At 38.1% G+C, this 12,500-nt stretch overlaps 2 protein-coding genes across 2 annotated transcripts in view; one reads left to right on the plus strand and one right to left on the minus strand.

Moving 5' to 3' along the window:
* The window catches only part of LOC137996448 (spindle and kinetochore-associated protein 3-like), an 8,678-nt gene extending 5,679 nt beyond the window's left edge, over positions 1 to 2,999 (plus strand). Inside the window, exons 6-7 of the mRNA XM_068841869.1 lie at positions 373 to 552; positions 795 to 2,999. Coding sequence (XP_068697970.1) covers positions 373 to 552; positions 795 to 940 — 326 coding nt within the window. The 3' untranslated portion in view covers positions 941 to 2,999. The remainder of the gene's footprint in view (positions 1 to 372; positions 553 to 794) is intronic.
* Positions 3,000 to 3,004: 5 nt separating this feature from the next.
* Positions 3,005 to 11,219, minus strand: LOC137996449 (ribosome production factor 2 homolog). Its single transcript, XM_068841870.1, has 10 exons — positions 11,153 to 11,219; positions 10,895 to 11,027; positions 9,319 to 9,356; positions 8,166 to 8,205; positions 7,540 to 7,621; positions 6,897 to 6,973; positions 5,815 to 5,914; positions 4,280 to 4,382; positions 3,836 to 3,980; positions 3,005 to 3,236 (listed from the first exon to the last, which is right to left on the minus strand). Exons 1-10 carry the CDS (start codon positions 11,173 to 11,175, stop codon positions 3,060 to 3,062), a joined length of 918 nt encoding a protein of 305 aa, XP_068697971.1. The 5' UTR covers positions 11,176 to 11,219; the 3' UTR covers positions 3,005 to 3,059.
* Positions 11,220 to 12,500: the final 1,281 nt, after the last annotated feature.

Below are 12,500 nucleotides of genomic sequence, written 5' to 3' on the forward strand. Positions count from 1 at the left end.
TGAGGGGCGGGCTACACTGTGAAACAAGAGTAATCAAGAACAATGTGAATTGGGAGTTACCAAACAAAGTAAAAAGAATCATTTCCATTTATGCTATGTTTAGGCTTCTGTAACCTTTCTTTACTGTAACCAGGAAACAACAGCTTTTTTCTTTCAGCAGAAATTTAGGTGACTAGTGTCCAATCTTGCTCTGTCAACTAGTAATATTCTCGATATCACTAAGCTTCCAAATGGCACTTTTTACGAGTGTGAATAAACTTAGGCTTGTTTATGCTTATGTCAATGCGTACACATAGGTGATTTTTTGAAAGATATTTCATATTATAGATAGGCAATGAATGCTGTCTCAAGCATTAAATTATATATCTGCAGATGACATCACACTGCCTCCTGTTTCTCAGCAAGACATTGACACAAGGCAATTGTTTGTAAAGCTGCTGAATCAACAAGAATACGGCACATTGCCAGTATATGTGGCTAGCCAGTTCAGTTTGGACAGCATCAATCAACTCCTTACCACATTAAATACATTTTTATTGAGTAACACAGAAGGTAACACGTTCATTTGTTTTTTGAAAATGTATTTAATTTCCCTTCATAACAATACACAAGTCAGAACAGCACAGTGCATCTGTGGCTTGGATACAAATTTGGTCAAATTGCTTAAGTTACCTTCCCTTGCACAATGTACAGTACTTTAATTGTTCAAGCCCACTGACATTTTGCCATGAAATGAGAACGAAGACTCATTAAAAATTGAAGTATGAAAAATTGCTTTGAATTTTTCATTTTAGGTCATGTCAAACCCACCATGCTAGAGCAGGATCTCAGAAATCTTCTTGGCTTAGGAGCAGCCACGAAAGCTTTCATGTTGGCTTTGGCAAAAACTGGGAGATTGAAGTTGGCTGAAAAGAGTATCATTTTCATCACCTCTGGATAAAACAATCTATTAATTAAACAAATTAGAAAAAAAAATCCTACTCAACACTGAAAGTTAATTGGTGCTGCAACAACTCGTATTGTTATATACCGGTAACAGAGTTTTTTTTCCCAGCAGCACGCACTCTCAGTGGTTACTTAGAGTTCACTTGACATCTAACAATAAAACTGTTTCCTGCCAAAAGTCTCTTAGCACGCAACAGCGCAAAATCTATGACGTCAAAGGGTAATAGTGCACTGTTACCAGCGAATGTTGACCGACAACTACCGTTGCACATTTTTCTTTTTGTGCTATATAACTTAATGAATGGTCCCTCGGGAAACAGTTCATTTTGTTTCCCTCGAATCGGCTGTGCCTTGGGGAAACATTGAGATTCTCGGGAAACAAAATGAACTGTTTCCCGAGGGACTAGTCATTAAGTGTTTAATGTGGGTGGCCCAAAAAACACAGAGCATATGGAGGACGGTGTTGGAAAGGCGTCCATATGGACCCAATCATGTGTGGGGATTGACAATGCATTTTGGAATGATGCAAAGTTAATAATAATTAATAATTATAATTCATTGCTATCTTGACAATGGTATTTAACTTGTTAAAGGAGGTTCACAAACAGTTCCAGTGATGTTGGGTATTTTAACAGGCCTTCTGATATTACGCGATGGTGCGATTTCGCACAATCGACCTCAAATCGCATCCGATCGCACAATTTACGAAAAATCGCATAATTCACAAAAGGACGCACAAAATTCATAAAACGAAACATAAATCAACACGTTTCTTAGAAATTCCTGCATAAATACGCCATTTTTAAGATGATTTATCTGGGAAAAAGGCTAAAAAACCTTGGTCGCCTTCGATTTCGTAAACATTCGAAGTTCAAGGCTTTATTTTTCATGTCGCGGACCTGGTACGAGTCTCCTTCTATTGGTGCAACACAAACACGCCATCATATACACACCACTGAACTGACACAGTTGCCTTCTTTTAGAGAAGAGATTCGTGAAAATAAGCGAAGTTGTAAGTTTTTCGGCAAAATGTAGTTTCTTTCGTTGAAAACTGATAAAAACTTACTCATGGATAAGTTTGTTGTGAAAACGCTCGCTTTTTCTTCGACGAAGAAGGAAGTTCCCACCTTCCGCCCAATCTGACAGCTCACGATCGAGCAAGAAAGTACCTCACAGGTACGCTCCAACGTGGATGATGGACTGATGTTTTTCTCGTCGTGCAACATTAGGGCCTTTTATACGAGAGAAAATAAGCCGCGGCTTACTCTGGCCACGGTGTACAAAATACGCAAAAAGAACTATTTATACGAATATGTATTCCCAGTCAATATAAGCCGCGGCTTGAAAAAGACGTGAACTTAGATTTTGTACCATTTATACGGGGTGAACATTCGAGTCTTCTGTAAGCCGCGGCCTGAGAAAGCCGCGGCTTATTTTCTCTCGTATAAATGGGGGCATGGCCCTATTGTGATTGACCATCTTCGGAAGTTCGTGGTTGACAAGCACCTTGATCATTCATTTGGCATGTTAGCTGTGTCCTTTCAACTTTTAACGTGGTGCACCGGTAGTGCAGAAGACCTCATCTTTTTTATTTATCCCAACTAATGTCGATCGAGATACATAATTACTGTTCCTTTGTGTTCAAAATGGCTTTAGGGCAGCAAAAAAGTGTTTTTCTTAACGTGAAACCTTATAAAACAAGCTCAAAATTGCTGAGAAAAAAATCGCATAATTTACATTATTTATCGCATAATTGGCCTTTCTAATCGCACAATCTGCCCTGAAAAAATCGCATAATTTGCATTTTTTAATCGCACCCTATCAGAAGGCCTGTTTTAACAATAATTATTATTACCTGTAACTTGAATGGGAGAAGTTTGATCAGGTTTTACAAACAGATTCAACATGAAAAAGTTGGTCAGTTTGCCAGATGCTGTAGGATTGAAGATTGCATCACAAAGTTCTTTTATTAAATGTGTAAAAGAACCAGAAGTTTTGTATGGTTGAAACATCAAGCTTTTTATTTAATAAATTTCTAACAGACAAAATTAATCATGAAGATATTAACAATAATAACTTTTATTATTATCTTTGTCTGACTTGAAAATTTAAATTCACACTTGTTTCTTCTTTTTGATCTTTTTAGCCTTTTGTGATTCTTTAGTGTTCAGCTTCCTTTTTAGTCCCTTCATTTTCCTGGTTTGAAGTTGAGAATAGTCCTGTCGTTTCATGTGAACTCGTCCCTGCTTTGTTCCAAAAGCATCACGAGATACATTTTTCACCGTCTTAGGCTACAAAGATGAAATATGTGATAAACTGGTTAGTACAGATTCCTACAAAATTGTTCAAAAGTGCCTTTAACTTTCTACATTAAGTTACATGAAGTAGAATAATTTTCAAACTTGAAGGAGGCAATACTTTCAAGTGAAAAAGTCAGTTTCATTTGAAACCTGAAAGCAAACACAAAGTTTGCATACGCTGTTTGTCCTATAGTACAGATTGTCACCTTTATTCATTAAAGCAAAGGGCTCTTTTTACAACAGAAAACGATGCTGACTATTGTAATCATTATCGTTATTATTACTATTATTATTACTATTACTATTTTATCTATAACAATACGAAATCATTGAAATGATGGGAAACTATTCCTTTGCTAGTTAGAGGTTAGTCACACCAAAAACAAGTACGATGGGACTTTAAACACCTACGGTACCGTGCAAAAGTAAGTTGACAGTCTTGACTCTAAACTTGATCCTTGACTTTTTTTGAGAATCACGTTTCAAGGATCTCAATCAGAGATTTCAGAGCTTTCGACATACAGTATCAAAATATTTTTCATGGTCACAATTTTTTTTATCACCACACAAGTGTTATTAATTTTTATTACCTTCAATGCCTTCGGAGTCTTTGTGGCAGCCTTCATTAAATCATCAGATGCAAGATGTGTCCTGCGCATTACCAAGTCCAGCATGGGTCCCATCTCTTCAACCTCAACTCTTGGTGTCCGACTACCTGATTTCTTTAATGAAACTCTGAAAATGACCAGAATACCACAAAGATGCAAATTTACTAGCCAGCCTACAGTTTGCTAATTTTGATAAACTTGCTTAACCTCAACTGGTGCATTAGCCACATAGACAAAAGAGAAAAACTATGTCCCCTCCATTACAAGACACTTCAATTGAGTGCAAAAATAATTTTATTGCTGAATTTGTTTTTGTGCAATCCCAGTGCTCAGAAACTAAACTGGCCAAACTGCTTTTCATTAGTTTTAAAAACTGATTTTTTTGTTTAGCTATATGTAATTAAACATTCTTAATGTTGATATTACCTGTAGCTTCTCAGAAAAATTTTTCCATCCACAGAAGTAAATTGCAGCACATGCTCCAATCCCTGTAACCTGACTTTCTGAATGACAGGGCCTCTGTAAATATCTTCGATATTAAAAGAGGTGACACAGTAGGTGGTATGGTAAGAATTTTATGTTGTAGGGCACAAATGCTCCAAAAAAGTATTCAATGTACCATAAAAGAATTATAATATTAATATTCTTATAGTAATAATTATTATTATTAACTTTTCCATCTTATATATTGCATTTCAAGCTTTCTGATTGGTTCACTCAGTCTCGGTTATCAGCTCACAGACTGTAAAACCTAACATGGAAACTGATTGCATCAACTGTTGCCAAGCTGGAAACTAATTGGCTTTAATTTCCATGCATATACAATTAAATACAAATTTAATGATGAAATAATATTATCATTCCATTTGGGAGGCGCAGTGGCCTCATGGTTAGTGTGCTTGACTCCAGATCAAGTGATCCAGGTTTGGGCCCTGGCTGGGCACATTATGTTACAATCATGTTCTTGGGCAAGACACTTTACTCTCACAGTGCCTCTCCACCCAGGTGTATATTAAATGGGTACCAGCAAATTTAATGCTGGGGGTAGGCCTTTGATGGACTAGCATCCCATAGTACTTGCTTCATGCTACGGAAACCGGGGATAAGCTTCGGCGTGTTGGGCCACTGGCTCATAAGCAGACCTTACCTTATTATAACATGCGTCAAGGCTGCTGCCTAACGGTCGCCTGGGGCGCCTTACTTGCGAGCGCGGGCGACCAATTGCAAATTTCTGAACGAGTAGCCCGAACGGGCACTTAACTTGTCATAAGGTGATTCATCCTCACTTTTAATTAATTAATTCTGGGCTCTTGAAAAAATGACTCGGGCTACTAACTTTTAATGTTGGAAGCAACGAAGGGCTCCCGGAAAATTTTCTTAGGCAGCAGCCTTGTGCGTGCTCGTTGGATATGAGCCTGGTTATAGCCAACTCTACTATTTATCATTTCATATCCAATGCCTGCTTACGGAATAATAATAATTTATTACAGTATCTTATAACTAAGAAGGTTAAATTAATATTTTTCTCTTTGAAGGATGTCATCAGACACATCTTCCTGCAGGGGTCGCACAGTCTTATGAAATTTCGCATGTCAAATGTGCGAAATTTTGATGAGAACAAAGCATGAATTTCAACAAAATTCGCTCTCATTACTTTTGCACAGTACTGTAGGAGTCAATTCTAAATTGCCATCCAATATTATGCACTTATTAACTGAATGGAAGGGCCAGATGAGAAAATACTTGGTCTGGGGTAATGGCTTGTAGACCGAGAGCAGCACGGACTGCCACAGTGCATGGTCCTTGCTGGACTATACAGCTTTTTTCCCCTGTGTGTCTTAATGCTTATGGCCCTCATTCAAGGATTTTCTTAGTAGTTTTACCATGAAAGACTAGTGTCGGCAGGGCCATAGGAGTCAAATATGTTCATCAGGATTTCTTAATAACCCAAGACAACTTACCAATCAAAATGTTCTTTAGTCTCTTGTGCGCTAAATCATTTTCAAATTCTTGACCAGAAAATAACAAACAAGGTTTCGTGCCCATTGCACATTTGGTTGTCTAAAAGAGAAAGGGAAAACAAAATAACTATTTCCATAAAAGTTGAGGCAAAAACTATCAAGACAAAATTTAACATGACTTTTTTATGTCATTGACTCATCACTTTCAAAGGAAATATAATTGTCATTACCCAGATCCCTGTTGTGGCAATTGCAACACTCTTATTCACATTTAAGCTGTATTTAAACAACGTAACCCCTTACTGTGTTTACTGGGGTTAACATTTTACCATCTCTTTCACTATAATAATACTGCGAGAATAACATCCTGTCCATCCTTCCTGAGGGTTTTTATCAAGGTTCAACAAAAACTAGCTTGTAGCTTATTCCATCAGTGTGTCATAAAATACCGTAAACACTTATAGAACGCTTGTTCACTTTTTTCGGTTTTCTTTGTGAACAAGACTAGTTTACTTTCCAGTAACAAAATGCCTGGTTACTAAGAAAAGTAAATGAACAACAAACAAGCTTTCAAGGAGCTTCCACTGTTACTGACTAAAAGGCTTTCATTGGTAAAATGCTGGGGAGAAAGTTCACAAAAAAGTTGACATATTCTTTACTGGTATATACAATTTGAGGGGGCTTCTGTATTTGTTCTTTATTTGGCCTGCAAATTGAATGATCGATCTAAGGTGATTCGGAGTTTACTTTAAGCTTGTAAGTTGACAGAATGAAATACTGTACCTCAGGTATGAATTTTCATCAGAATCTTTTTTTCCCCAAATCATGACCTTCTAAACTCAGGGTGTGGCTTTTCCACAAGTGTGTCTTATCTACCGGTGTACTGGTACATGCAAAGAGTTTTCCCTCTAGGCCTTTCTCTCAATAGTCACTTGTACATGTGTAACTCAGGGGATCTGAACTAAAGCTGTACTGGTAGTTTACAGAAGGCCATAGGTACAAATTAGGAGAAATAGGATGTTTCTCCTAGAATGTCAGATTCATTGTTAATATCTGCATCTCTTTAATTTGTACTGTATTACCTTTATATCCTTCATTGGTCTAAATTTCTCAACTCCTAACTCAATCATATCCAAGACGTGACCATCATAGAAGCGACCTACCAAGTGAAAAGAACTATTATTTCATATGACATAATTAAGTGAGAAGCTTTATCAGTCTGTCACATAGAATGGGAAATAGGCCCATTGTATGACAATGTCACATGACCTTGTCAATCATAAAAAATGATTGTGGCAGAAATCAGATGCCAAGCCCCAGTTGTTCAAAAGATGGATAACGCTAACCATTCGATAGCACAACTGGTTTTGCCATTACTTATCCACTAGACAGTGGTTCATCTGGTGGATAGCGCTTTTCATCATTTGAACAATTGGGGCCAGAAATGAAAAGAGCGTGATGAAATTAGTGAGAATGTCAATTTGGAGACCACTGACGTTATGCAAGAGATTTACAGTTAAGCCCTAATAGTGCCACATATAGATTTTACTCGTCAACGGGGGCTCCCTTGGGCCTTAGAGGACTACTTAAGGCTTAAAAATTACTGAGATTTATAATATTATTATGGATTTTAACAGCTGCTGGATGGCAAGCTTTGCCATTTTTAATGACTGACAAGGTCACATGACACGGTCATGCAAAGGGATAATTAAATGAACCACTTACCTATTACAAGATTGTGAGGTCTTTTCTTGGAATGTGATCCAAAATGAAATAAAGATGCATCATTTTTTACACTGAAGAATTCCTGAAATTCAAAAGAAATTCACAAGACCTCGACATGTTGACTATTACAAAAGGAACAGTGACAAAATGTCATTTGTCAATTAACTGTTAAGGGAGCAGTGATGGTGCAATGATGAAAGCCCTTGTCTCCCACCAATAAGGCCCAGGTATGACATCAGTGGGTTGAGTTTGTTGACTCTCTACCCTGCTAAGATAGGTTTTTCTCTGGGTGCTCTGGTTTTCCCCTCTTCTCCAAAACCAACCTCTGCCTAAATATAGATGTGTTGCTCTGATTTAATTTCTTGACACTGAAATAAAGTTCATTATCATTGTCACTTGTTATTATTACATGTATTTCTCAATTAACTGTACCATACCATTCTTCAGACTCCACTATAAGTTAAAGGTCCCAAAAATACTTGTATCATCTACAGTTATACATTCAAAAAAGTAACTGAACATCACTAGCAGTGATCCTAGCACTTATCTCGACAATGTAAGAAATTCTTGTCTCTTATAGACAGCTGAAAAATACATTCAACACAAATCCATGAGTAACAACTTACAAGTGATGTCTGATCCTCAAATGGCCTCAAGACATTTTTCCTGTTTTTAAGGACAACAAAAAAATTGGTATTAACTTTGCTTCAATTTACATTTGCATATCCATCCAAACTCAAAAGGTGATGCATGACACTTGTACACTCTTTCAGAGTTCTTGCGGTTATAAAAACAGGGTTGCAGTCCAGGAGAAAATACTACCATTTGCGTCCATCCTTGAAGCGTGACTAATTTTGCAGGAAGTTTTACTTTTCAAACATCAACAGTTTGTCCAGTTATGTGTCACCTTTGACCAATGAAACACTGGCAGTTACAGTACAATACGATACGTTTTGAGGAAGGAACTGCAATTCTGAGGCACATGGGATCATTTTTCAACATAACATGCTCACCTTGGTCATTTTGGTAAAGTATATTATTGTATCATGTCTTTAGAAATTCATGGGAGATAGATGTTTACAACTCTTCAAGACTCCGCAGCAGATTCATAAAAATATCGGTTCTTATGGAAAACCTGAAAACTTAAACAAGAGCATGTGAACAAAACATGCTGGTATGCCTCCAAAAACATTGTCAATTTCACGTCATAACCACCAACATTTCATTGGTCAAAAGTGACACATAACCGGACAAACCCTTAATGTTTGGAAAATTAAACTCCACCCAAAATTCACCATGCTTCAAGGGTGAATGCAAATGGTAGTACCACAGGAAATGAACATGCCATGAGACTAAGAGGGGCAGGGCAGCACCGGGCAGGTGTAAACTACCAGAAATGCAGAATCCAAGAGGTCTGATTTGAAAAGTAAAGGATATGTAGCCTGCAAAGTAGATGTATTTTTGTTTTGGTAATTATTATCGGCCAACATCTTGGATGGTGAGACTAACAGAGGAGTGGGACAAGTCAAAAAATTGCACTCAGTGAGAGGAGGACAGTATGAAATGTTTCCAACCCTCTACCAGCTGTGTGCTTTCAAAATGGTAGCCCATTACAGTCCATTATGAATGTTGAACTTGAAAAAGCATCCGCATGCCAAAAAATGCCTGGCTAAAGGACATGGGAAGCAGGAAATCCACACTCCTCTTGCCTGTGCTCTTGTTTTGATTCTCACAGAACTGCACAACTGTTTCACCAGGGATGTTACAGACGTAGCTTACCTTTGAAACATGACTGCATTAGGCTTCTTCAATAAGCACTAAAAATACAAGTGCTTCAAATTAGAGAGTTTTCATAGTTTATGAAGGCATGCCATAAACAAGGACAAAAAAAACAACTGTTACAGTGAGAATTGTGACAACAGTAGTAATAATACAATACATACTTAATTGACCGCTCCCCATAGGGGCTTTTCAGGGCCAATGAAACAATCAACGAAACAATAGAACACAACAACAACAACTGTTAAAAATCCCAACTGGCACCCGGGATCTCTGGATCTCAAGGCAAGCGCCCTAACCACTTAGCCACACTGCCTCCATAATGCATGAAAACACACTTTTTTACTGTCCAGAATGCCAGGTTATGCAACTATAAAGCCTATGACACATGGTTCAACATCCTGCAACAATAAAATTGTTGCTCAACAAATGTTGAACCATGTTGCACACGTGTTGAACAGAATAGAGTTGGTCTCTATTTTTGTTCAACATCTTTCAACAACGTTCAACGAGTTGAATGGCATATTTCAGTATCCAACATGGCATGACACACTGTTCAACATTGGTTGAACAACAGCTGCAACATTTGTTGATCAAAAAATGATGAACCATGTGTCACTGGCTTACTGTCTAATGCCAGACGATTTTATTCAATGGGTTAAATGAAATTACACAACCACTATAACCAGACTTAAATCTGACTAAAGCACACACCAAAATTTTGAACTGGAGCAGTGCGCATGCATGAGTACCCAATTTATAATGATCAGAAAGTGGTTCAAACATGGCCAGGAAAGTACTTAAGAATCAACAGCCAGTTTTAAGGTCACCATTTTTCCTCCGAGAAACTGTCAGTAACCAAAGTTTTGACAGACATAGTACTAGTGCTTCATAAAACACTCATGATGGCACCAACAGGTGCTTCGTAACAACAAGAAGACAGACACGTGGTGGATGAAGAACACATTGTTCAACTACGGAAAGCCAAGACTGTCCACCATTAATAGGTGGTTTCTGATCAGCTCCTTTAGTTTTTCCACCAGCAATAACTTATTTAAATCATTGTTATCTATCTCTAGAGAATGGTTGCAAACCATCTATAGGGGTCAAACGATGTTCTTCCAGCAATGCAAGTGCAAAAAAAAAATCCCCCCAGAGTTGAATGATACATACATGTACATTGTACAGTGCATACGTACTTTATTTGTTATGTAAGTCTAATTACAGCAGCTATGAGCTGATGTGGACCTACTAACTCATAAAAGTACAAAATTGAAGGAACGATCCAAAACTAATTATTACAAAAGGAACAAGAGGGTAATAAATAAGGCTCAAAATTTACTCTTGTTTTCTTTAAAAAACACTAGAGGTCACGTTAGTGAAATAGATGTTTGCACCTGCATTCAATTCATACAAAACGTGAATGACATGAAACCCTTAGTAGTAACGTGGATACATCCACGTGTTACAAAATCGTGTACTTTAATAGCTTTCCATTGAGTTTTGAATTAAAACCAGGTGTCAGACCAGTTACTTCACGCTTAAACCACAACGTTTTCTTAGCCCTGGTACTTACAAGGTCTTTTAAGGCATTAGTTACCACTTCACTGGTTTTGCCGCCTCGGAGAAACAGTGCAGTTTTCGCGTTTTCGACATTCTTTGGCTCGCGATGTTCCACAGCACGCTTTCCGCGCTGTGTTTTGGGACGCCTATCAGAAAAGAAATACGAGAATATACAGAAGATAGTGTCGTGGTTAGTCTGATGAGAAATATTTGGACTGGAACGACAAACATTCGACGACAAAACAGAAAAACACAGGTACTTGTGCCTTACACTACATCCGACACTGCTGCCATCTTGAATGTCCTCTTCTGCAGAGCTGGTACCTCGTTCCCAGGGTTTCTCTTCCCTGCCCTCTTTGTCGTTTATGGGGGAGAGAAAGGTTAGGGTTGCCGTGTCACGTAAACACAGTGTTTGAGAGGTATCTTTTACTGATTATTATAAATTCTCCTACTTTCCAAGAACAATAATCAAGTGGAACGCTTTACCAATTGAGACAGTTAATGCCTCTTCTCTGACGGCATTCACAAACTGCCTTTAATTTAATTCATAATATCATTTATTACTTTTATTTACTTATCTACTTATTTATATATGGACCGCTGGCCGTTTTGCAATTCGCAAGAATCATCAATTATTGTGATGGAGGCAAATAAACGGTAGATAAATAGATATGATCTCTCCCAGGAGCCCATGACTAGGAGAGCGAACAACAGCCCTATATTCCTGTCACGGCGTTTTCACAGATCGATTTATTTTTAGATGGAATTGCTCGCGAATAAGACTCCCACAGGAGCCCGATGACCAATCACAAGAAACTGATTTACGTCGTACCTTTGTTTTTTTGCGGAAAAGGTAGTTTAAAAATAGGTCGGCCAGTAAACACGACGTGATAGAGGCCCGTTCCTCATGTGCTGAACCTTACTGTTGAGTTGAGGTGGCTTACTACAATTTTCCGAAGAAAAAGATCAAGATTTTGAAATATGAGAAATTAACGCAACAGGCTGTCTCTTCTGAAGCGTTAGCCACTGCAATTGTTGTGAAATGTAATTTTACCTAAAAAATAAATGCAAATCAGGGAAAAATGCCAATGCAGTAAAAACAAAAGAAAAAAAGCAAGGTGACACACACTAGCACCAGCCCAGTCTAGCCAAGACATTACGCATGCGCACAACTATTTCACCCGTAGCAGCCATGGACAGCTGTTTCGGTTTTGCTAGGCCTCAACAGTATGGCGTGGATAACATACCACGCGGGTGTTTTAGACACCCCTTTAAGGTCTCGGTAAAGGAAAATGAGGTGTCCGCGGAAAAATGTAATAGTCGCGCCGCTGTTTTTGTATAGGGTCAAACTATATACCATGTTAAAGCTAATTAGATTGAATTATTTGAATAAAGTTTTACTTTTTTGTATTTTATATTGCCTTTTAGTTTTAAGGCCTCAAACTCAGAACTACCGAGTCTACTGCAGAAGCTCCTGCCCCTTTACTTTATTGCGAAAATAACCGCACTTTGTTGCATCTTAGGTCGACACACACGTTGGAACACTTAGCGAATGGTCAGAATCATCGTGTTACAAGATCGTAACTTATACCACATCCCCCTTCCCCCATTCAGGAAGG

This window comes from Montipora foliosa, chromosome 3 (genome assembly GCF_036669935.1).
Source record: "Montipora foliosa isolate CH-2021 chromosome 3, ASM3666993v2, whole genome shotgun sequence".
Classification (NCBI taxonomy): Eukaryota; Metazoa; Cnidaria; class Anthozoa; order Scleractinia; family Acroporidae; genus Montipora; species Montipora foliosa.

Bases quoted from the DNA above. Each gene is read 5' to 3' on its own strand.
- LOC137996449 (XM_068841870.1), bottom strand. From the start codon at position 11,175: ATGGCAGCAGTGTCGGATGTAGT. The intron at 11,028-11,152 runs GTAAGGCACAAG...CTTTTCTGATAG, and splicing joins GCAGCAGTGTCGGATGTAGT to GCGTCCCAAAACACAGCGCG. The intron at 5,915-6,896 runs GTAATACAGTAC...TTTCTCTTTTAG, and splicing joins GACCAATGAAGGATATAAAG to ACAACCAAATGTGCAATGGG.